The 24285-nt window shown below is 37.3% G+C and overlaps 3 protein-coding genes across 5 annotated transcripts in view; 1 reads left to right on the forward strand and 2 right to left on the reverse strand.

The window, feature by feature from the left end:
* PHTF2 (putative homeodomain transcription factor 2) overlaps nucleotides 1-2575 on the reverse strand; it is a 107641-nt gene extending 105066 nt beyond the window's left edge. For 2 of the 3 annotated variants that reach the window (XR_013995375.1, XM_081080116.1), the window contains exon 1: nucleotides 2324-2575. The gene's annotated coding sequence lies outside the window, so the exon portion shown is untranslated. The remainder of the gene's footprint in view (nucleotides 1-2323) is intronic. The other variant, XM_081080120.1, reaches the window with a different exon arrangement.
* A 329-nt stretch (nucleotides 2576-2904) lies between these two features.
* TMEM60 (transmembrane protein 60) lies at nucleotides 2905-6953 on the forward strand. The gene is made up of 2 exons (XM_081080121.1): nucleotides 2905-3043; nucleotides 6272-6953. The coding sequence occupies exon 2, from the start codon at nucleotides 6322-6324 to the stop codon at nucleotides 6721-6723; it is 402 nt and encodes a 133-aa protein (XP_080936247.1). The 5' UTR covers nucleotides 2905-3043; nucleotides 6272-6321; the 3' UTR covers nucleotides 6724-6953.
* A 9342-nt stretch (nucleotides 6954-16295) lies between these two features.
* Nucleotides 16296-24285, reverse strand: part of RSBN1L (round spermatid basic protein 1 like) — a 65052-nt gene continuing 57062 nt past the window's right edge. Inside the window, exons 7-8 of the mRNA XM_081080115.1 lie at nucleotides 18553-18661; nucleotides 16296-18471 (exon numbers count right to left, since the gene is read on the reverse strand). Coding sequence (XP_080936241.1) covers nucleotides 17827-18471; nucleotides 18553-18661 — 754 coding nt within the window. The 3' untranslated portion in view covers nucleotides 16296-17826. The remainder of the gene's footprint in view (nucleotides 18472-18552; nucleotides 18662-24285) is intronic.

Raw genomic sequence — 24285 nt, forward strand, 5'->3', positions numbered from 1 at the left:
AGGCTTGCTATCATGTTTAAGGTCACAAAGCCAAACAAGACTTCAGATCTGTCTCAACTTTAACTGAATTCTCTTTCCATGAAACCACACACTACAACAGTCTCTTATAGTATATATTATCATTATTTGTTTAAATATCTGTGTCTCCCACTAAATGAAAATTTCTCAAAGACAGGGAAAATGAGTCCATACTTATATCCCCAGCAACACTCAACAGTGCCTATTATACAATGATCTTAAAGTAGTACGGAATACGTGTAATACTCTTATTCAGTTTATGGTTTTGCAGCATTATTTTCCACTTATTAGTCTCCTTCTACCAAGTTTCTAAGAAGCCACTTTTACTGTGGTGGTAAATCATAACAACTTGGAATGTAGGCTTGGTAACGGGATTGCTCAGATGGGACTCCCAAATCCACTAAATTAATATCTGAGAAATCTTGAACAAAAGTTAACCTAAGTTTTGGTTAACTCACCTATAAAAGAGGGGCAACACTCATCACAGTACCTACAACACAGGATTATAAGGATTGAATGAGATAAATTTATAAGCAACCCAGTTATTTTTTATCCTTTTTTTTTGACATGCCACCCTGAATTCTCTTTGCCTTAGTCTAGTGAAGCATTTTTCGTTACAACTTCCTTGCAATTCTGCATTAAATGGGCTAGCCAAAAAGGTTCATAGTTTAAAAACTACTTAGGACACCTACTTGATTTTTAGGGCCAACTGCCCAGTGCCAGTTTGGACTCAAAAAAAGTTTATTCTTGGAGGCTTAACTATTCAGGAGTGGCCTGTACCACATTTTCATGCCCTACCAGGAAGTGGTGAAAATTAGAACACAGATACTTCTTACCTTAATACTATCTGATGCCCGCAGACAACTAACCTGTGTGTGAGGCAGGGTATTTCCCCAGCAAGAAATTTTCCTGGAACCAGCTTGTGTCTAGTCTCAGGCATGGCTCATTTTACCCAGACCTCATATTCCTTTCCTCTGGAATCTGGAGGCTGAGCCACTACAACTGACAAGGGGACACCCATTTCCTTCTCTTAAACTCAGCAACCCTTACTACAAAAAGGATTTCAAATTGTCATGCTCTCTTCAGGCTCCCTAGGCTACAGTGTGTAGCTTCAAAATTCTCAGAATTCTCCCTCCCAACTTTAAAAATGTTATGAAAAAGGCTAGTTTTGGAGAAAACAATTTTTTTTAAAAAAATACACAATCCCTAAAAACTAGAGTAAATACTAAGGCTATTGCCAAAATCTTAAGAGAAAAAAAGAAGACTCTTAAAATGTCTAGTTGGCGAAAGCTAACCAAAACTTTAAAATCAAAGTACCATGAACAACACAAAAGTCTCAAAGTAAGCAGGATATACCATTAACAAAGCCAATAAGTGTAAATTCTAGATTATTCAAGATAGTCACAACGAACTTAAAAAAATATTTGGTATGTAGATACTGAGATTAATAAATTGTTCCAGATTCTGTACTTCCCTAGTCAGTATAGGCTGACATATAAAGCAGTTCCGTTTTTTTTCTTGCCAGGCTAAAAATAAAAAGGGAGATAGATTAGTGGCAGGAAGATCCCCGAAGTTAAACAGAAGGGACTGAGTTAGAAAGCCACGCCCAGAAGGAGCAATCCCAGAACACTGACTGTAAATATCGGGCAGACAAAAATAAGATAAGGTGAAGCACGCTAGATGGACCGCGCTACCGTTTCCACACGAGAAAGACTCCTCCACGCCGGTGCGAAGGATTTCAGCGCCCGCTCCGCAGCCGGTGCAGGAATCCGAAAACCACGCCGTTGCCTGCTCAGGGGATGCAGGGCAGCGACCCCCCCTCCAGCCCGCGTGCAGCGCGCGGAGACGCCCCCTCCTCCCGACCCTGCTGCTCCGGCCGCCGGCCGGGCTCAGCCACCCGACGCCCCTTCACGCCCGCCAGGACCCGACCCACCCCCAGTACAGCGCCAGCGGGAAGGAAGAGAAGAGAGCAGAGGGGCCGCGGGAAGGGGCGGAGGGACGCCAGGCAGCGCTGGGCTTCGGCCCCTCACCATCAAGGATCCACGACCGCGATGGCTCCGGAGGGCGGCTGAGCCTCTGCCACCCGCCAAATGATCGGAGGGGACCGCGGTTGACGCCGGGGCGCAGGTGCCAGCGGTTGCCGGGGAAGTCACCGGCGGTAGAGGGCGATGCGTTGGTCCCGGAGCCCCCACCTCCATCCCGCCCGCCGCTCTCCACCCTGGTTCTGCTCCATCCTCAGGATTCTGTCAGAACCCAACGACCTCCATACCGCCCTCCCAAGCACGAAGGTGATGCCGGCTCTTACCATAGAAGCGGGCGCCGCGCCGCTAGGAGGCGGCTGGAGTGCGCGGGAGACACCGAGGAGAGCAACGCCGCCGCCGCCGCGGGAGACCTAGGAGGCACAACGAGGCTGCGGACGGGCGCGCTGCCTCCACAGCCGTCGCCCCACCCCCTCTCCCGCAGGATTTTGCGCTGGAGCCTGCAGTCTCCGCGCGCTGGCAGAGGAGAGAGGAGCGGGGGGGCGCCTCGCGGGGGCGATTCGAGCGCTGCCTGGTCTGATTGGCATTTGTGGGCCCAATGAGCCCACGGGTACTCCAGGCTGTACTTTGACTGACTTCCCTTCTAGCCCGTAGCAATAGAGAGGCGGAGTAGCTGGATCTTTTATTGCCGCCCTTTTGGCAAAGCCGAACATAAGGAAAGGTCGGTTGGTTTGCACTGGCGGCCAAATGGTCCAATTACCGCGGGGATAGGGGGTTCTGAAACCAGATTGGCGTCCTCTCTACCTATAGGGTAGACCCAGGGGCGGTGAGACCCTGCCCCGGATGTGGGCGCGGCCCTGAGGTAGAAGTGAGAAAGCGTCTGCCGCGGTCGTTTGGAGAGGCGGAACTGAGATCTTTTTCTTGATTATCATGTGATGGGTTCTGGTTTTAATGGGGGAAAAAGTGTGGAATAGGCCGAAGATCCGAACTGGCGAATTTCCCGATCTTCGCGCCGCGCTCCGGTATCCGACCAGTGACGCTGTCAGGTGAGTCCCGGGCTCGGACGCGCCGCATCCGCCCCCCCCCCCGCAACCCCCACGCAGTGCACTCGCCCCCCGGTGCGCCGGCGCTGGCCCCCGTCCGCCTCCGTGGGCTGTGTCGCCGCCGCCCACCGCCTCACACTCCCAGCGAAAGCGCACGTACCTGCCTGGCCCCGGGCTTCTGTGTGCATTGTGCATCCTGCCGGGCGGGAACGCCTGGGCCCGCGGCGCAGAATGGGGGAGAAGGGGCCGGGATTGCGCGCAGCGGGCCGACCCTCGCCGTTTGAAGTCGGAAGGCAAAGATAGTTTAGGATAAAGTCCTAAAGTTCTAGGGACGAGTAGGTCCGAAAATCAGGTAAGTTGCTAAGCAAAACGCTGTTTCTTTGAAGGATGATTAAGTTGGCCAAGGCTTGCAAGCAGGGGCCTTTCGAAAGCGACTGCTTCCTTATTTAGAGGAATTCTGTGTTGTGGGCTCATTAAGCAAAACTGCCTTTAACCTGAGGCGTATTTGTCTCGAATAGTACTGGCAGCAGCGAGAGAGGGAAAGTGGAGGTGGCGTGGGACGCACCGTGGACAGATTGAATCCACACGCAACTGCCACCGAGACGCGGAAGCCGTGGGCAGCTCCCTTTATTTTTCCATTTGGGGGCAACACAGAAAGTTTTAAAAAGTGGATAAGGAAGCATATGAACTAATACTTAACTATCTTCAAAGTACCAGAAATAACCACCTCGAATTGAAAATATTTCACTTGAGCAAATTTTTGTTTTGGAGGATGCAGCCCCTTCCGTTGAGGAGAGAGTAGTCGTAGGAAACACATACAATCGCTTCCATTAATGATTTGTTAAATTAATAAAACTGAGGTCGTGTGTAATCATTTTAGCCCAGCATCCACAATTCTTCAAGCGCCGTTTCGGTATCAGCAGTTTTTCCCGGTTGAGGCTATTATAGTACTAGTGCGTGGAGAACTGGGCGGCATCCCCCATTGTAAAACTTGCGGCCGCAGACTGTTCTTTGCATCCTTTCCACCTCCGGTCCTTAAATACCTGTGTTGAGTGCAGCGACCTTCCTCTGACTACGCAGTTACTCCTCAGTCCTATATGAGAAAAAATGAAGCTTGACTTAGCCAGTGACTGAAGGAAAAGTTATGTATAAGCAAGAATATTACTGTAAACGTTTTTTATTGTAAATTTTTTAAAGGCTGACAAAATGGCCAGATAGATTGAAGATTAGATTAGGCAAACAATCTACAGGATGAAATCCATCCGTAGTTATTAATCAGTACACACCCCTCCACCTTTTCTTCCAAGTTCAGTCCCACATCCCACTATGACAGCGTCTGGCCAGGAAAGGAGACCAGCACAGAAGATGCCTTCCTGGGAGCAAAAGCATCTACTTTTCATACTACAGTATGAAGTGTCTGCCAGCTAAGTAAACAAGTTGAGGGCAAGCAGATGAGTATAAGGGGACACAGCGGATTTAGACGACTCAGAAATCACTATTGAAATAAAACATGTATTCCTGCGCCATGCTAGCCACCCACTGTTTAAAGTAGTAGAGATGAAGCACAGAACAGCGGTTAGTTCTACAACGTAATTTATTAAACACGTTAGTGTAGGGCATTTGATTCATCTACCCAGTTTCTTCACCTTTTCCTTGTTTATGTTTATGTATTTTCACTTCTATCACTCATGCTTTTGTTATCGTCACAATCACTTTGATCTTCTTTCCATCAGGTGTCCTCTCTCATCTTCAATCAATCATTCCCCAGTGGCTTATATCCCTCGGTTCATAATCATACTTAAGATTCCTCTATTACTGAAAATTTCTTCTTGACCTTTTCTCAGTCTCATTATGTCTTATTGTTCATCTTCTCCAAATGTTTCAAGGGGGATAAAATGTTGTCAGCTGGTGTTATCAGAAGATATCTCCTCACCCAACTGCAGTCTAGCTTGTGATTTGCTAGTCTACTTGCCCTTTTTCCAAATGGTAACAAATTTGATATAAAAAACTTGAATAACTATAGAATATACTGTAAGCCTATATGTGAAGAGTAAATAAATGCTTATATCTAAGTATTAGATTTATGCATTCCCAATCAAAATTCCAAGTGTTTAAGAATTAATGAGAAAAATGAAAGGACAAATACAAAATATTCTGGAAAACAGTGAGTAGGTAGGAGACCTTCCAGATATTGGAACATATCTAATCATATAGTATTAGTACAAAACAGAAATACAGATTTGGGGTGCATGGATGGCTTAGGTGGTTAGAGCCCGAGCTCTGGGCAACAGGGCTGCGGGTTCAAGCCCCACATGGGCCAGCGAGCTATGCCCTCCACAAACTAGATTGAAGACAATGAGTTGCCTCTGAGCTCCTGGGTGGCCAGATGGCTCAGTTGGTTAGAGCGTGTGCTCTCAACCATAAGGTTGCTGGTTCCACTCCCGCATGGAGCAGTGGGCTGCGCCCCCTGCAACTAAAGATTGAAAATGGCAACTGGGCTTGGAGCTGAGCTGGGCCCTCCACTAGATTGAAGGACAATAATTTGGAGCTGATGGGCCCTGGCGAAACACATTGTTCCCCAATATTCCCCAATAAAATTATATGTATATATACATATATGTGTGTGTGTGTATGTATATATATGTACATATATATTACCCATATATTAAACTATGGGGAAATACAGTATTATTAATCTGTTCTATATTAGCCCAGTGATCTCTTTACAATCTTAATTCTCAATTCTCCTTAATGTCTTCATTTTTATTAACCACTCCCTCCTTACTAAAACTCTTGGCTTGATACCACATCCTCCTTTTTCACTACTTTGATTTTGGATGCTTTTTTTCCTTGAAACTGAATGATAATTTGTAGGTGTGCAAATATACAAAAAGAGGTTAAGAACATCCCTGAGGTGCAGAATAAAGTCATGAGTGCCTGGACTTGAGTGATAGCTATGAAAAGGAATAGACTGTTCTGGAGACGTTTTGAACAGAGTTTATACCCAGTGGTTGTACCAAAACATTGTATTTTGTCATGAGCTAAAAAGATTAATGAATATAATGTTAAAGATGGCTACAAATTTTACAGGTTTTGAAAGGAAGAATGGTAGAATGTTTTCAAAATTAGGAAATCTCTGAGTGGGAAAAGAGCCAGCTTTGTTCACGAGGAATGGAAGTGATGTTTTTTTTCTGGTAGCAAAACAATCTTGACTTTTTTTCCTTCTCTTAGGGTATATTTCCCATTTTTCGACTCTGCAACAGCCTCTTTAAACTGTTTAAATGAGAATGTCCTTGGCTCAGAGAGTACTACTCACCTGGCTTTTCACATTACTCTTCTTGATCATGTTGGTGTTGAAACTGGATGAGAAGGCACCTTGGAACTGGTTCCTCATATTTATTCCAGTCTGGATATTTGATACTATTCTTCTTGTCATGCTGATTGTGAAAATGGCTGGGCGATGTAAGGCTGGCTTTGACCCTCGACATGGATCACACAATATTAAAAAAAAAGCCTGGTACCTCATTGCAATGTTACTTAAACTAGCCTTCTGCCTTGCACTCTGTGCTAAACTGGAACAGTTTACCACCATGAATCTGTCCTACGTCTTCATTCCTTTGTGGGCCTTACTGGCTGGGGCTTTATTAGAGCTTGGCTATAACGTCTTTTTTGTGAGAGACTGACTTCTAAGGACATCATCTCATTTTATTGCTGTTCAACAAGCTGTCATTAAAGCATTCTGAGTCTTTGCAAGCTTGAATACCAGAAAACTGACTGACCAAAATACCAAATGTAGTTTTATACTGCTTCCATAAAATAGTCTTTGTGAATCAACCCAAAGCTTAATTATTCAATATTTGAGTTATTAATATCCTTATTATCCCTATTTAAATAAAGTTTGTTTTGGACTTTATATTTCTACTTGACTATTAAATAATCTGTTATAAGTATTAATGTTGTAATCTGTTGTCAATATTTAAAGTAAATATGAACCTTTTAATATACATATTTGGGAAGTTTAATATTTCATGGCCCCATTACAACAAAAGTAAATGGTCATTTGTGCTTCTAAATAATTATGAAGGAAAAAAAACTACTGAAATAGTTAAGGCTGTCACTTCATGTTTACATTCAGAAAGAATCTGAGCGTTTGACAGATTTTTATCTAAGCTCTTTGTTACCTCTGCCTTCTCTTTGGGACAAATGAATTAAGAGGTGGTGTATTAAAACAGAGCAGAAGCTTGTCTCTTCTGAAAGTTAGGGGAACCACACACCCTGGGTAGGTCAGAGCAGGCCCCATTTATGCCTCTTATCCTGGGGTCTCAGGGAGTTAGTGCCCTTTCACTCTTGGAAGTGTTCTGACTTGAGAAATTATACATCGTCCCACCAGGGTTCTTTACCAGTTCCAGTGAAGCATACGCAGCAGTAATTACCTTATAACCCTAAAGCAGGGTGATTGTTCTGGCCCTATACAGCCCTCACGTACAGCTTTGGGAGGAATCCAAGTATTTTGTTCGTTTTAAAAATACCTAACAAACAAGAAAGAGATTCCTGGCTGCTGATACTTGAGAGGATTGCTTGAATATAAGTTTTTGGTCTAGTTCCCCTTTGTAAAGACAGATAACCTGACAAAGTTTCAGCCATAACACTATAAATTAATATTAGGGTGGGGCGAAAGTAATTGTGAATATTAGGTTGGGGCGAAAGAAAACATTTTGTTCTAGTTCCCCTTTGTAATGACAGATAACCTGACAAAGTTCCAGCCGTAACACTACAAATTAATATTAGGTTGAGGCAAAAGTAATTGTAGTTTAAAAGATTAATAATTGCAAAAACCACGATTACTTTTGCACCAACCTAATATATCTTAACTCCTTGTTTGAAACTACAGAGCTAGGCTAAACAATAAAAATTGATTAATTACACGTTTTCCTGTATTATAATTGGTATATATTAGTATTTGGGGTATCTAAAAATAGAATTGACAAGAATAGTTAATATAGGGAACATAATGTTCCAGATTTGATCAGATAGTCCTAATTTGATTGAGAGACCCAAACTATTTGGTCTCTGGAATCTATGATTAAACTCAAAAGTAGAAGAAAGTTTTCATTTCTGAGAAACCAGACAGGAGGATTTTGTAGTTCCGTAAAAGCTGTATTCATGCAAGTATTATCTAAGGGAAAAGAAAAAGAAGGGAGAGCCCATAGGTAGTCAAGCCAGGAGTCAGCAAAATTTTTCTGTGAAGGGCTATATAGTACATATTTTAAGCTTTCTGTCGCAACTACTCAGCTCAGGTTTTGTGGCAAGAAAGCAGCCATAGACCATAGACCATAGACCATATTCCAATAAAGCTTTATGGACATACAAATGAAATATAAATTGCATATAATTTACACATATGAAAATATTCTTTTGATTTTTGTTTCAACCACTTAAAACTCACTTACCTTACAGTCCATACAAAAACGAAAACAAAATACATAAGGGTGGTGGGCAGTAGCTTGCTGACCCATTAGCTAGGTCATAAAACAAGCAAAAACAAATTCTACATGAGATTGCTAAAAGGAAAAGTGGGGCAAATTGGGTAAGAATTCTATGTAAAAGGTAACAGAATAACCAAACTGTATACATGTGAGGATCAATAATTTGTAATAGTATCTGGAAGGTTCCTAGAAAGTAGACCTTTTTTCTTCCTTCATTTGGTATATGCCACACTAAACAACGTGAAGCAGCACAGTAAGTTATTGATGTGTGCCTCCCTGTGACACCAATTCAGATGTTTTTCCCCACACCACCAAGAAATTAACTCAGTCCTGACACTATGTATATACCAGGAGATAGCATCACACTCACAGGCTAAGGGTTCCGTCGCAGAAGACTAATTCCCACCACAAACTTCAGATGCTAATGGCACATCGAGGTTGTCACCTGTGCTCTAACCGGCTATAGATCTGGAGGTTCCCATGACCTCCTCCTCAAGTTAATTTGCTAGAGCAACTCACAGAACTCAGAGAAACATTTTACTTACTAGATTACCAGTTTATTATAAAAGGATGTAACTTGGGGACAGCCACATGGAAGAGATGGCACAGGGCAAGGTATGGGGAAAGGGGCATGGAGCTTCCATGCTCTGGATGACCATTCTTCTCCCGTCTTGTGTCCACCACCTTGGAAGGTCTCCAAACCCTGTCCTATACGGATTTTATGGAGGCTTGATTTAGTCATTGGTAAAATCATTGGCCACTGGTGACTGAACTCATTCTCTAGCCCCTCTACCTTAGGGGGTGAAGGAAGGTACACATAAGCTCAAAAGACACCTGTATCAAACTTATCACTTCGGCAATTCCAAGGGTGTTAAATTCCTGTGCCAGGAATGGGAATGAAGACCAGATATATTTCTTATTATAAATCACAATTTCACAGCCTCAGTAATTGGAATATATTTAAAACAGTAATGAAAGACATAAAAGATAGAAATCATGCTCACAGATATAAAAAGCAAAACTAACGGAATATACATAAACAATTAGTATTGTAGAAAAATGCCTTCCTAGGTTTTCAGTTATACTTCCTTTATAATACAGAGATGTTTACTAACAGTGCGAAAAGAACTAACACTGCCTTAAGAAAGAAACTTGAAAAATGAACGTTTCTTAGTGAAGCCATTATTTTTCAGGACAGCATGGACAAGAAGTAACTTAATCTGGTTTGGGCAAAAATTCTGAATAAAAGCAACTTGTGAACAAAATAACTTTCTATAAGGCTTGAAAATATGAAAAGTAGAAAATAGCAGATAGCTAAAGCTTAATTTTAAGTTATTAACCATACAAATATGGTCATCTGCTTTCCACTTTGCTTTTTCACAGTGCACCAAATAAGCAGAGGAACTGATGTTGACTAATGAACACAAGCGGTGGCCAAAAAAGGACAGGAAACCATAACACCATTTTTCATATAGGGCCAAGCATATTACCATGTACCTGTGTCATCAAGAAAAGTAGTTATTTCTCTTAGGAAAATTATCAGAGTCCTTTTAGTATTGTATTACAAAACAAGACACAGATTACCAAAGGAGTTTCCTTTAATCTTGATTGGTTATGTTTGCACAGTAAACATCACTCTTAAAGTAAGTGTTCTTATCATTCATGGCATAGACAGTGAAGGTACACAGGAATTATAGAATGTTAGAGCCAAGAAACAAAAAACCCTCATTATAATGATGAAGAAACTAAAGACTAGATAAATGAAATTAGCCTGTGGTCATCGATAAATGGAGATGTTAAACTCCAAATGCTATTTCCACAAATAGGTTTCCTACTGAAGAAAAACGAAAATAGAAAGCATCTACAGAAGATACCAATTATGAAATGCTAAACACTTGATTAAAAGCTTTTATAAGGGACCTACCTTACATATTAAATGTTTTATTCTCATTTTGATTGCCCTGAATTCAAGTTAGCTAAACCATACTGGAATCTTATACCACAAAGGAAATTTACTGCCACAATCATCTATACACTATGAATTTATAATTTGCTTGTATCAGGAAAAGGCAGTCTGTGACATGTTTTGGAATTGCTAGCCCTGCAATAGTGAACTAGGAAGAAGTTCGTTATTGGTGTCCACCTACCTCCACCGTACCTCTTGACCACTTGAAACTTTCCTCTTCCCAGATGCCTATCCTTTGCCCAGACTTTGAGAGAATACATAGAGGAGACAGTGTGGAAGAGGTGAAATGATTAGGGTGAGCCAACACATAGCTCTCTCTTGTTTTTACTCTGTTAACTCCTGGATCAGAAGTTAACATTTGTAGTGTCTATGATATACCAAGCAATGTGCTAAGTAAGCATTTGGCATGTTCTGTCATTTAATTTTTGCCACCAATTAACAGGTATTACCTCCCACTTTACAGATGAGAAATACAGACTAAAGTATTTTCTCAATATCATGTAAGTGTAATGTTCCCCTTTAATGACCCATAGCTGTACTGCTACAAATGCCCTCAGCGTAACACCCCAGTGAAGTGGCTTTACAGGAAGATGTCTGAAAAGGTGCCACCTTTTTGTTCTTGTACCAATCCTACAACAGAATAGATACTACAGATTAAAACCACTACATGTTGTCATCTTGCTTCAATATTTTTAATTCATGTTGTTTATATCAATAGGGAGAACCATGTAAACTTAATCAATACCTATCTGTTAGCTAGATAACCACTTTATCTTGCCAAATAAGATTTAGGAATAAATTCTGCTTCAGATTATGAGAAATTAAGGTGCTTCTTATATATTTGCCATTTCAATCACATTAGATATAAATTTTATTCTTAATTTGTAATCATTTTCAGTGTATCTCTAGTGGAAGGGAAAAAAAGTTGGGTAAATTATACAGGTTTATTTTTACAATACTTACTATCTACATATTGTCTAATGGGCCTAGATGTCAAATAGGTATCTTCTTAAACTTTATCCATAAGGCCAAAGTACAAAATAGAAATTTGGTTTCTTTATAGTGCCTACTGATCTATGGCAGTACTTGCCATTCTGGTTTGGGCAAAAACCAGAATATTACCACTATTAGTTTTGTTAGTCTTGGGCAAAAAGGGTTGTTTTTTTTTTAAATTACAAAAAGCCTACATGATTTTCCTACCCCTAATGAAGTTAATCTTTTGTTCCTTCAAATATTTACTGAACACCAAGTGTACTATATATTAGATTTGAGGGATACAAAGGGATAAAGAAAATCTGTAATGTCTGGCTCATGGTTTAGCTAGAACCCAACATGTACTTGAATAATATGTAAGGTAAATGATGTGAACAAAGCGACACAAGCAGCAGAGGGAAGAATTGGCTCTATACCAGTTGCGGGGTGAGGGGACAGTTTGAAATTATCGGTAAAAAATACACAGAAGAGATGATGTTTAACTGGAGTTTTGAAAAACGATTTCTCTATGTTGTATTGCAGGCAGAGATTTCCCCAGCAGAGGCAAAGAATTTTAATTTAAGAGTGCACAAACAGAATGGCAAGTACTGCCATCTGGTAAAGCCAAAAACTGGGCACATCAAACGGAGAGACTGTGGTAGATGAGGCTGAAAAGGAGGGGCTGGATGAGCACTGGGCTTTTCTTCAGTGCTGTGCTGAGCACTGGGCCTTTTCTGCAGGAAAGGAGCCATGGAGTATTTCCAAACAGAAGAATAACAATCATATCTGTTGGAGGAAGGTTAGTCTAGCGGTAACATAAAGAATGGATTGAGGTGACAGACGGTACTAGACTTATTACTCTGATAATCAGTTTGTAAGGTATATAAATGTTGAGTCACTGTTGTACACCTGAAACTAATACATGTCAACTATAATTTTTTTTAAAAAAAAGAATGGATTGGAATGCGGGCAAGGGCACAGGACTGCAGGCAGCCTAAAACATTTTAGCCTTTCTTAAAAGTCCAAGTGAGATGAACATCTACAATAGCTGAACATCTATAATAGTAGACAAATTATAAACATTTCTGGGGTCAACAAATCGCATGATACAGGGGAAAAGGATAAATCAGGTGACTATCGGATGACTGTAGGGATAGTGAGGCCATAACCACCTCAGGAGAAAAAGAAACAGCTAATGCTTGGGGGGAAGAGAGAATCTGGATTTGATTACAAGGATCATTAGAGCTTGAGTGAGAAATCAAGGCTGACTAAAGTCATGGGGTGATAAAGACAATTCAGGGACCTAAAGGGAAAGAACCATGGAGACAGCTTTAAATAGTGGTGGAGAGGCAAAAGAAGCCATCCAAAAAAATGGAAAAACAACAAAAAAGAACAGATACGTCAGGGTATTAAGTAAAAGCACTTGTTAAGAAATGCAGCCCCTGGATTTGGCACTCAAATGGTGACCTTTGAGAGAAACATTTCAGCTGAGTGATTAAATTTGAGGATTAAGTGAAATTGTAGTGAAATGAGGAAGTGAAGGCAGACAGAGATTTCTAAACTCTGTCAGTCGGAAAGAGATGGAACAAGAGCATAAACAAAAGCCAAACTTGAGAGAAGTGTTTTTTTTTTAAATACAGACCTGAGATTTTTTACATAAAAATCTGGCTCAGTTAAAAACAAAATTCCAAGAGAAGAACTTGAGGGGAGATCAAACTGTCTTTCTAAATAACATTATGAACCCTTTATTACTCAAAATATTTGCAACTATATTGACTTGACTCTGAGTCTGCACACTTAGTAGTCAGTAGTACAACAGCAATGAGCTTTAGAGGAAAGTGTAAAGATATAACATTTTAAAAACATGGAGACATAAATTCTAAATTTCAAAATGTGTAGAATGTCTCATATTTTAATAGTGCAGTACTTGGAAGGCACTATTGTAATAGTAATAAAACATACAACTAGTAAATTTTACCTTCAATTTCTAGTTAACATGAATTCTATTTGCCCACATTTTGTTCTCAGCTCATTCACATTCCCTAATTGGGTATGAAGTCCTGGAGGGGAAGATAAGCTGAAATGCAAGATGTTTGCCTCTTCTTTTCCCTGCTGTTCCATTAGATATGATTTACAATGCCTGTAAACTTAAAAAGGAAAGATATTTCTGCTTTTACACTCCTTGTCCTTGACATTCTAAAAAGAGATCATTTCCATCTGCAATATTCAGTTACAGAAAGAACTGAACAAAAAAGGCAGGACAGAAATAAAGGGACTTATATACCTCTCATGAATTGTTCTCTTAATTATCTACCTGAAGTATACTGTCACTGCCAAACATATGAAACATAACTCTCATGAAAAAGCACATTCTAAAACCAATAAAATTTTGTTTACAAATCAAAGTAGTTCTATCAGATGGAAGAAAGATTAAGAGCTATTCTACAACTGTGAAGACCTAAAATCCTTCATGTCACTTTTTATACCACCTTGAAAGTTATTTTGAAAACAATGGAACTTTTGTCCTCCCCGTCCCCACCCCCCCCAGACAGAAACAGTCCTGTCTACAAGGAAGGGAGGTGACTTACCACGCCATCCCAGCACGCACACCTTACTAGTGACCTTGTTTAAAGCAATCCTCAATATTCTCTGTTGGCATGGCAACTTTTGATAATTAGTTAGGAAAAAAAGCTTTTAAGATTGGAGTCACTTTCAAGACCTTATGGTTTCTGTTGAAGACGAGAAACAAGAACTTTTAAAGATGACAAGATGAAAAATGTCAAATATAAGAAAATTACAAAACAAAGGTTAAAAAGTATCAATTTTAGTACTTATTGAAAGGTGGAAGACAAGGAAAATTCCTCTCATCTTCAAAAACAAATCTTGCACCCTTGCTAAATGTAAAATGAATTTTGAGATATTTGCTTTACATGACAAAAAATAATTTAATGCAAATTTATGAAAATAGTGCTGTTATTTACAAAAATGCTTACCTGCTGTGTGTGAGGAAAAAAAAGCTTTCACACTCAGAACACTTCACACTCAGTGAAGACTTAACCCAAGAAATACAATCTTTCTTACCCCCCAAAGTTATAGGATGGATTAAAAGTGAATATATGTGGAAACAAGCATAGTATTTCCAAATATCTTACACACATGCACACACACAGAGTGTTGTGCTAGGTCAACCTAATCTTTATTGAAGGTCAACAGCCTTAGTGACAAGATAATGAATATGGCTTTTGTAAAGTTTTCAACTATCACAAATGCTTAATTCTTTTGCTAGCTATCCAGCTAACCTGAGTATGGAATATGTATTACCTAGATAGCTAAAAGGGTATGAACAAAATTAAAAAGAAAAACAAAACACAACAAAACACTGTAGCTGACACCACTGAGGTGCCTTAGTTTTTTTGTAAAGGTCTGTGTATCAATTTAATAATTTACATAACAACTATTAATTCTATGTAATATAAGATTATATAGAAACTGTATCTTAGATTCTTTATTGTTCTGGTCTAAGAAATTGGAAATAACAGCAACAAACTTGTGTTCAGATAAGGAACTGGAATGTACTAACTAGAAAACCATTAATATAATGCAATACTGAAATAGAAATTATTTGGGTGTAACAAAGGTAGTCAAGAAGTTCTAAAAAAAAAAAAGAAGTTCTCAGATTGCATCTGAAGAGGATTTTTAAATTATACCCCGTAAGACAAGAAACAGCATTATTCAAGGTGACAAGGCTGCATCTTGAAATATGAACTCATTTATATTTCACCTCGAGACAGAGAGATGTATGCATTTTACAAAACAAATTTTCAAAAGATGGAAAAGTTTGATTATAGGTTCTATTGGCAACTATACCTAAAAGCAACCACTATTGACGTTTTTCATATATCTTTAAAAATTTAAGGCTCATATTTTGGAGGGATACCCTAAAGATATTTTTTTTACAGTATGATCTCATGTATCTATGTGTATGCCACTGGAAAACTGTTAACTGAAACAAATCTTGTTAAACATATCACCCTTCAGTTAAAAAAAGAAAACCAGAAAAACATCCCCTCCTATTTTTCAATACTGGTTTAGAACTTTCGTCTCCCAAAAATGTAGGTGCAAATACATAAATTTAGCTTAAAAGATTCAAATGGTGAGGAGTGGGATAAGACAGTAACATAAAATAAAGTCTCTATTTACATTATCATGATTTATACCTTCCTTATCCCATGAAAATTCCTATGTTGCAAATACAGTGATTTCTTACAAACCATCAAGATTTCCTACAATATTTGTCTACCCTTCTAAATTGGAGGTGAGAAATGACATTACTACAGTTTATTTTTTTCTGGTGAAATGCCTCTTCTTACCGTGTTTTCCCGAAAATAAGACCTAGCCGGATAATCAGCTCTAATGCATCTTTTGGAGCAAAAAGTAACATAAGACCCGGTATTATATATTATATTTATTATATTTATTATATAAGACCCGGTCTTATAGTAAATATTCACAGTTTGTCTTTCCTATAGTAACAGGAAAAATCCTGTTTCCTTATAGTAAAATAAGACCGGGTCTTATATGAATTTTTGCTCCAAAAGACGCATTAGAGCTGATTGTCCGGTTAAGTCTTATTTTTAGGGAAGCACAGTAAGTGGCTTGTCCCTAACCAGAAAGACAAGCAGTTTTATGGGTCCCAGAAGTGAGGCTGTAGCAACCATTGAAGTGGGAATAGCAACTCTAGTCCAAATGGCAGCACAAAGAATCCCAGTTGAAAGTCATCAACCAAAAGTGTAAGCCCAGGAAAATAACAAAGACAAATAAAACAGATCTGCAATGAGCAGAGTATCAAAGCATACATTAAAGACATTTGTTTGACTTTCAATTACAGTAGTGGAAGCACTCTGAAATAGTGCTGAAGTCCATCATCGAAGAGATATGTTTTAATCATCTTTAGCTAGGCACTAGCAATCCTGTTTCCTACCCCAATTTTACTTTCTAGAGCTTCTTTTGAAAAAGTACAGTTAACTCTTGAATAAGGGTTTGAACTATGCAGATCCACTAACACAGATTTTTTTTCAATTGACCAGTGCAGTTCAAGGCCGCACTGTTCAAGGGCCATCCTTACGAGGGTAGGGAGAGGGATCCTTAGAAAGATGAGGTAACTTGTCTTATTTTGTTAGATGTATCTCTGTATATGGCAGTTGAGTCATTGCCCTTATTTTAAGATTTTATATTTGCCATATTTTTCTCCTGTTCTGCAAGAAAAATGTAAAAGGATTTTAACTGCTCACAACTAAACTTTCTGTAACTAAAGATTTTTACTCAGCTACTTAATATTAAGTATAGCATAGGTGCCTGTTAATAAGAAAATTTTCTCAACTTCTTATTCCATACACTACGAAGAAAATGTGTGTTAGGGCTATGTAATCTGGACACAAAACTTCATTAATTAGGAGGATTAGATATCACTAACAGACCTCGTTTCTCCCAACTTTACAAAATGATTTCTATTACCTAAACTGCTTTCTTAATGTTGAATATAAATATTTTAAAATATTTCAGGGAGTAGGGCTAAGAAGTTTCACATATTCATCTTATTCAGCAATTTAAGAAGTTATATAAAATATGATATACATGTATATTCCCATACATACACACACATATATAAATATGCTTTCATAACTGAATCCTGGTTTTAAAAATGCTTGCAATGTGGGGAATTTAAATATTCACTGATTTGGATATGTACATTTGCGCTCCTTTACCACTCTAAATGTATATACCAGCAGACACATAATAGATCAAATAAATGACTTAACTGAATTGTCAGTTTGTCTTTTTGCAGACCCAACAAAAAAACATTTATTATTATGAACCTTTATTAAGTGGCTCACATTTCAGTATAAATCAACACTAAAAATTTTTTAATGCTATTTACACTACAGTGCTGACACATTTAAAATGGAAAAAAAAGGTATAAATAAGCTCTATGGAAAAGCCTTAAATTGTCAAAAAAGAATTCTGGCTCATATTACAATATATATATATGTGTTACACATGTTATACACACGTGTATGTATATAACATATATGTAACACATATATATGTTAATGTCAGCCCTATTCTAAAACCTACAACCCCAACTCCAATGACTGTTGAAACCGGCAACGTGAGCAGTGCATCTGGCCCTAAGTGCTTTGACGCCTCACAGTTACGCACAGGCACTGAGGAATGGTACAAAGCTACATAAACTATGTTTTGTAACAGACTTGGGAGCAAGTCCTTGGCTTGCTTTCAGAATTCATGAATCTTTATTACATTATTAAGTTTTTAAAAAAGGATTTTAAATGGTATGTACAAATTTAGCACAAAATGTCATCATCTTTTCTATCTTGATTTGAATGTGCGGAACTATGTTGCCTTGTATCAACTAGACTTATGAGACTTCCAGGGCACAATTCTTCCTTTAAATCTTTGTTGCTATTTTCAAATTTGGCGTCCACGTCGTCAATCTTAAATTCTGTAAATTGAACATGATCCAATTTTGTTTTAACATTCTTGCCATCCACATTATTCGGTGCTCTAGTCTTTTCTGGAACATAAACATTCACAGGTTCTTCACTGATTCTAACAGATGCAAGAGGTTCATGTTTAATCTGCTGTACTTCATATTTAGAATGCAGTTTGTCTGAAAAAACAGACTCCAAGGAGGTTTTGCTTACAGCACAAATCATGTTGTCAGTGTGAGGTCCAAGAACTGATGACGCAGAATCTTGTGATGTGCCCGTTTCATGAGTAGCTGTGTTCTGAGCAGTGCCCTCCTCTGAGTGGTATAACTTGAGCCGAACATGCCATGCTAAACTGCATACAGCTGAGACTGTCTTGAACTGATGAACAACATTCCTTGGAATAAAATAAATGTCATTATCATACAGCTGAATCCTGGCATACCGAATGCCTTCCCTCCTCAGTTGATTAAGTTTTGCGTCATCAACCCATTGGACACACTAAAAAAAGAAACAAGGAATACCAGTAAGTCTTTTCCACAATAAAAATTAAACTGAAGACAATAACAGTTTCACATATACCTGGGACAGTGGAGGTTCATGTAAATCTAACTGCATTCGTTGAACTACTTCTAAGAAATCTTCAGCATGAAAACAAATCACATCTTTGGTTATTCGTGGTTGATCAGGCCTAAAAAAGAATGAATATGAGATAAGGAAGAATCTGTCATTAATATGTCATTCTGTTAAGTCCTATTAAATTCAAAGCAAAAACAGTTTATAGTCAAACCAAAGTACTGTTTTAGAAATAAGGTAAATTGTAAGTAGAAGACCACTTTACATATTTAAACAAAGGGATAATGCCATGAGTTTAGACCTAAACAGATAAAAACTCACCTAATTTTATTATAGTTATGTGGTAACCATATTTTGAAAAATTAAAATAATTTGAATTGCTTGATTACGCAAATAAAAAAACTAAGTGTTCTATTTTAAAGTTAAGATCAATACTTCAACAAATTAAGTGCCAAAGTTGAAAATACTACATAAAAATTACAGTTAAATAGAGGGGAAGGGAATACTTTCTTTCAATAAAGACATATATAACTGCAATGATACCTAAATCCCCTGAGTAACGCTTAATAAATGAAGAGACATTCATTTAAAAAGTACTAATAAAATAAACTGGCACCATTCTATTTGCTGGGATTAACACAAAAGTTGTAATAAATAAACCGTTACCACTCTATTTGCTTGTCTTTAAATACAATTCTAAAAAATATCCCCAAATTCTTCAATTAATTAGGAATATACAAATATATTTTTACAGAAGATGCTCAAAAACGGATTTTGGAATGAAATTCCAAGCAACTAAATACAAAACAAAACAAAAAAATCCAAGGCAAATCATAACTAATTTTTAAAAACCGGTGATAAAGGGAAAAATCTAAAATTAATGCATTACTATACAGGGAAGGAAGGATGAGAATGATTGCAGGCTTCTCATCAGAGACAATGCAAGCCAGGAGAGAATAGACTATCTTTAAAGTATTGGAAGAAAAAGTCAATCTCGAGTTCTATATCCACCAACAATACCGTTAAAAAATGTGAATTAAAAACATTTTCAGACAAACAAAAGCTGAGAGAATCTGTCACCAGAAGACCAGCACAACAAAAAAATATTAAAGGAACTTCTTTAGACTGAAAGAAAATGATATTGAGACGAAAATGTTGATCTATTCAAAGGATTGTAGAGCACAAGTAATAGTAAACATGAAAGGTATTTTATTCTCATTTTAAAAGTCTCTTTAGAAATAATTCCTTATAGCTAAAGTAGCATATGGGAGGGAGGGTTACAGCATATGTTAAGTAAATGTAGGACAACAATTAGCACAAAGGCCAGAAATGGGGTGGGGGGGATAAATGGCAGTATACTATTAAAGGTTCTTACACATTACATAAAGAGGTACAATATTATTTGAAGGTAGACTGTGATAACTTTAGAGCAATCACTAATAAGCAAATAGTGGCAATATAACGGAATGCTAAAAAAGACAAGAGGGAAAAAGGAAAAAACAATGTAAGAGGCAAATGGGGGAAAGTAACATGGTAAATATAAATCCAAATTTACTGACAGACCACTTATATATAAGTGATCTAAATACTCCAGTTGAAAGACAAAACTTATCACTGCAATTTAAAAAAAAAACAAGACTCAAAGCAAGATATGGTATTTACATGAAAATAATATAGACACAAGTGAAAAGACATGGAATGGAAAAAGATATAACATGCAAACACTAATCATAAGAAAGCTAGAATGGCTATATTAAACATCAAACAAAGTAGATTTCAGAACAAAGGATATTACACCAAGAATAAAAGTGTATTTTATAATGATAAAGAGATCAATTCATCAAGAAGAAATCATTCTAAATGTGTAGTTACCTATTAACAGAGCTTCAAAATATATGAACAATGTTTAAAACATGCTAAATGAAAGAAGCTAATCCCAAAAGATCACGTATCATTCCACTTATATAAAATATCTCGAATAGACAAATATATAGAGACAGAAAGTAGACTGCCAGTTGCCTAGTGCTGAAGAGGATGTAGGACCACAGAGTAATAGCTAAAAATTCCAATCCGTAAACAAGGTGTATCTCTTTCTGAGGTGATGAAAATATCCTATAATTGTGATGGTTGTACAACTCTGAATAAACTAAAAACCACTGAATTATATACACTTAAAGTGGGTGAACTGTATGTTACATGAATTACATCTCTATAAAGCTGTTACCAAAGAAAAATCCACGGAGAAAAAAAAAACTAGCAAAAATGAAAGGAGAAACAATCAAATCCAATATTACAGTTGGATGTAGAAGAACACAGCAGTGTTGTTGCACTGTACTATCAATAGTGTTGGCTTCACTGGTGTTAGTAGAGCACGATAACCCCAACAGCAGCGGAATATGCATCTTTTTAAGTGCACACAGAACATTAATCAAGATCATCCATAACCAACCCGAGCAAATTAAGAGAGTACTTATACAGAGCATGTTCTCTGACCACAAGGGAATTAAACTGGAAATCAAAAACACCTCCAAAAAACCTGGAAAAAATTCTCAAATACTGAAAAGTAAACATTCTTCTCAATAATCCACGATTTAAAAAAACAAAACACAAAACAGGAAAACAGAAAAATTCTAAACTGTATAATGAAAACAGTATCAACGTGTGTGGAATACAGCTAATGTAGCACTTAGAAATTTAGTTTTAAATACTATATCATAAAAGAAGACAGGTCTCAAATCAATAATCTAAGCTAAAAAGAGTTAAATTCTTCCCTTAAAATAAGAGCAGAAATAATGAAATAGAAACCAGAAAAATGAAAAAAAATCAATAAATGGCTGATTTGTTGAAAAGATCAATAAAATTAGTAAAGTCTGTAAGACATTAATATAAACACAAAAATCAGTAATATTAACAAATTGAATTAGCACTATTTAGTGTGTGATCATAAATATTATCACGTGTTATATCACATATATATATATATATACACCATATACAATCATGTATAAAATCATGTATATTTCAGATATACACACATACCTCTCTTGGTTATTCCATATTGTTATATATGTATGTAATCAAAATATAGATATGGTATATATAATAATACACAAAAACCAAGAGGATTTTTAATCCCAGGAACAGATGGAATTATGGAATTACAGGTCCTACGGTTAAGTGTATGTTTAATTTTATAAGAAAGTGCCAAACTTTTCTACTGTTTTCAGAGTAGTGTATGCAAGTTCTGGTTAATCCACATCTTCACTAGCTTTTGGTATGGACTTTTAAATTATTATTAGGGTGGCCGGATGGCTCAGTTGGTTAGGGCGCGAGCCTTAACAACAAGGTTGCCGGTTTGATTCCCTCATGGGACGGGGGCTGCGCTCCGAGCCTGCAACTAAGATTGAAAACAGCAACTGGACTTGGAGCTGAGCTGCGCCCTCCACAACCAGATTGAAGGACAATGACTTGGAGCTGATGGGCCATGGAGAAACATACTGTCCCCAATATTCCCCAGTAAAAAAAAATTTTTTTAATTATTATTATTAGCAATTTTAGCAGGTATGTGGAGCTATCTCACTGTGGTTTTAATTTGCATTTCCCTCACAGTACAATTATATTGAACAACTTTTAATGTGCTTATTTATTGGCCATTTGTGTATTTTTTGTAAAATGTCTGTTCAAATATTTTGCCCAAATGTAATTTGGACCGTTGTCTATTCTTGAATTGTAAGAGTTCTTTATATATTTGGATACATTACACACATATGCACATGCATGCATATCTCAAATATTTTGTCCTAGTCTATAGCCTGCCTTTTCATTATCTTAATGGTATCATTTTCTTCTATGGTACAAGAAATTTTTGCCTAATGCTAAATTTCCTCCGATGTTTTCTTCTACAAATTTTGTTTTAATGGTTATATTTAGTTCTATGATCCATTTTAATTATTCTGTATGGTGTGAACTCAGAGTCAAGGTTCGGTATTTCTAATTTTTGTTTCTGTTTATGGACAACCTTGTTGTTCCAGCACCATTTTTCAAAAAGACTCCTTTCCTCACTGAATTATCTTGACACTGTCACTGAAAATCAATGATGGGTCTATTTCTGTACTATCCTGTTCCATTTAACCTTAAAGTTTATGTTTATACCAATACCAGCCTCAGTTAATTACTGTTGCTTCAAAGTAAGCTTTAAAATGACAGGCAGTACAGTATAAATCCTCCACCATTGTTTTGGGGTTTTTTTTGCCTGTCGTAGGCTCTTTGTATTTCTATAAGAAAACGTAGTTGGATTTTGATTGGGATTGAGGTGACTTACAGATAATTTGGAAAGAACTGACATAATAATATAGACTCTTACAGTCTAGAAACAAGGTGTATTTCTACATTTATGTAAATCTTCAATTTTTTTCATTAGTGTTTAATAGTTTTCAGTATCTGTTACATATTTTCAAAATTTCTATTTCAGTTTTTTTATGCTATGGTAAGTGGCATCATTTTTTTCTATTACATTTTCCAAGTGTTTATTGGTAATATATAGAAATACAATTGACTTTTCCATATTGTCTTACCCTGAGACTTTTAGTAATTCTAGTACTTCTTTTGTAGATTTAAAATTTTCTCTGTACACAATTATTTTGCCTTACTCTAACACCCTGTAAGTCCATTTCTATATATTTACTGAAATAAAATGAAATCATATGTGCACACAAAAGCTTGTAAGTGAATGTTCATAACAACTTTATTCATAAAAACCCAAAACTGAAATGTCTATCATGTGAATGAATAAATTGTATTGTATCCATATAATGACATACCACTCAGCAACAAGAAGGAATGAACTATTAACACATGTGACAACACAGATAAGTCTCAAAAAACATGCTGAGAAAGAAGTCAGGCAACATGTATGATGGTATTTACATGCGATCTGAGACTAAGCAATATTAATCTATGAAGACAAAAAAAAATGCACAACAGATTAATAGATGTCTGGACCTGGGGTAAGGAGGGGGATTAATTGCCAAAGGTATGGGAGAAACAAAATGTTCTCTTATCGTGTTTCCCCGAAAATAAGACCTAGACCATCAGCTCTAATGCGTCTTTTGGAGCAAAAATTAACATAAGACCTGGTCTTACATAATAAAATAATAATATAACATAATACCTGGTCTTATATTAATTTCTGCTCCAAAAGACGCGTTAGAGCTGATGGTCTGGCTAGGTCTTATTTTCGGGGAAACACGGTACCTTAGTTATGGTAGTGGTAATATGGCGATATACAGTTGTCAAAACACATCAAACTGTATACTTATAATGAGTGTTTGTCACTGAAAGTAACTTACTCTTCAATGGTTGATTGTTTTAAAAAAAAAACTGGATTTCAAAGAAGCAAACTCAAATATATAAATCTGTATGAATCCTTCATAATACCTAAAAAGTGGTATGATTTGATCAATACTTCACAAACCTATCTAACTGAAGATTTCTATGCAGTCTAAATCCCAGTTGTTTTACTTCAAACTGGTGCTAAGCCTGGCTATAAGATAATGGCAAGAATCTAATACTCAAATCCCTAATATCTCCTTGAGAAAAAGCAGAATTCAAAACACTAAGGAGAAAAGAAAGCATCAACTTCTTTAGTATAGCTTAATTTAACACCAAGGAATAATAATAAAGGATCATAAACCATGTTTTGCATCAGAGCCATAAAGCCCTCTGATAGAACTAACAAAA

The sequence above is a fragment of the Rhinolophus hipposideros genome, assembly GCF_964194185.1.
Source record: "Rhinolophus hipposideros genome assembly, chromosome: 18".
Classification (NCBI taxonomy): Eukaryota; Metazoa; Chordata; class Mammalia; order Chiroptera; family Rhinolophidae; genus Rhinolophus; species Rhinolophus hipposideros.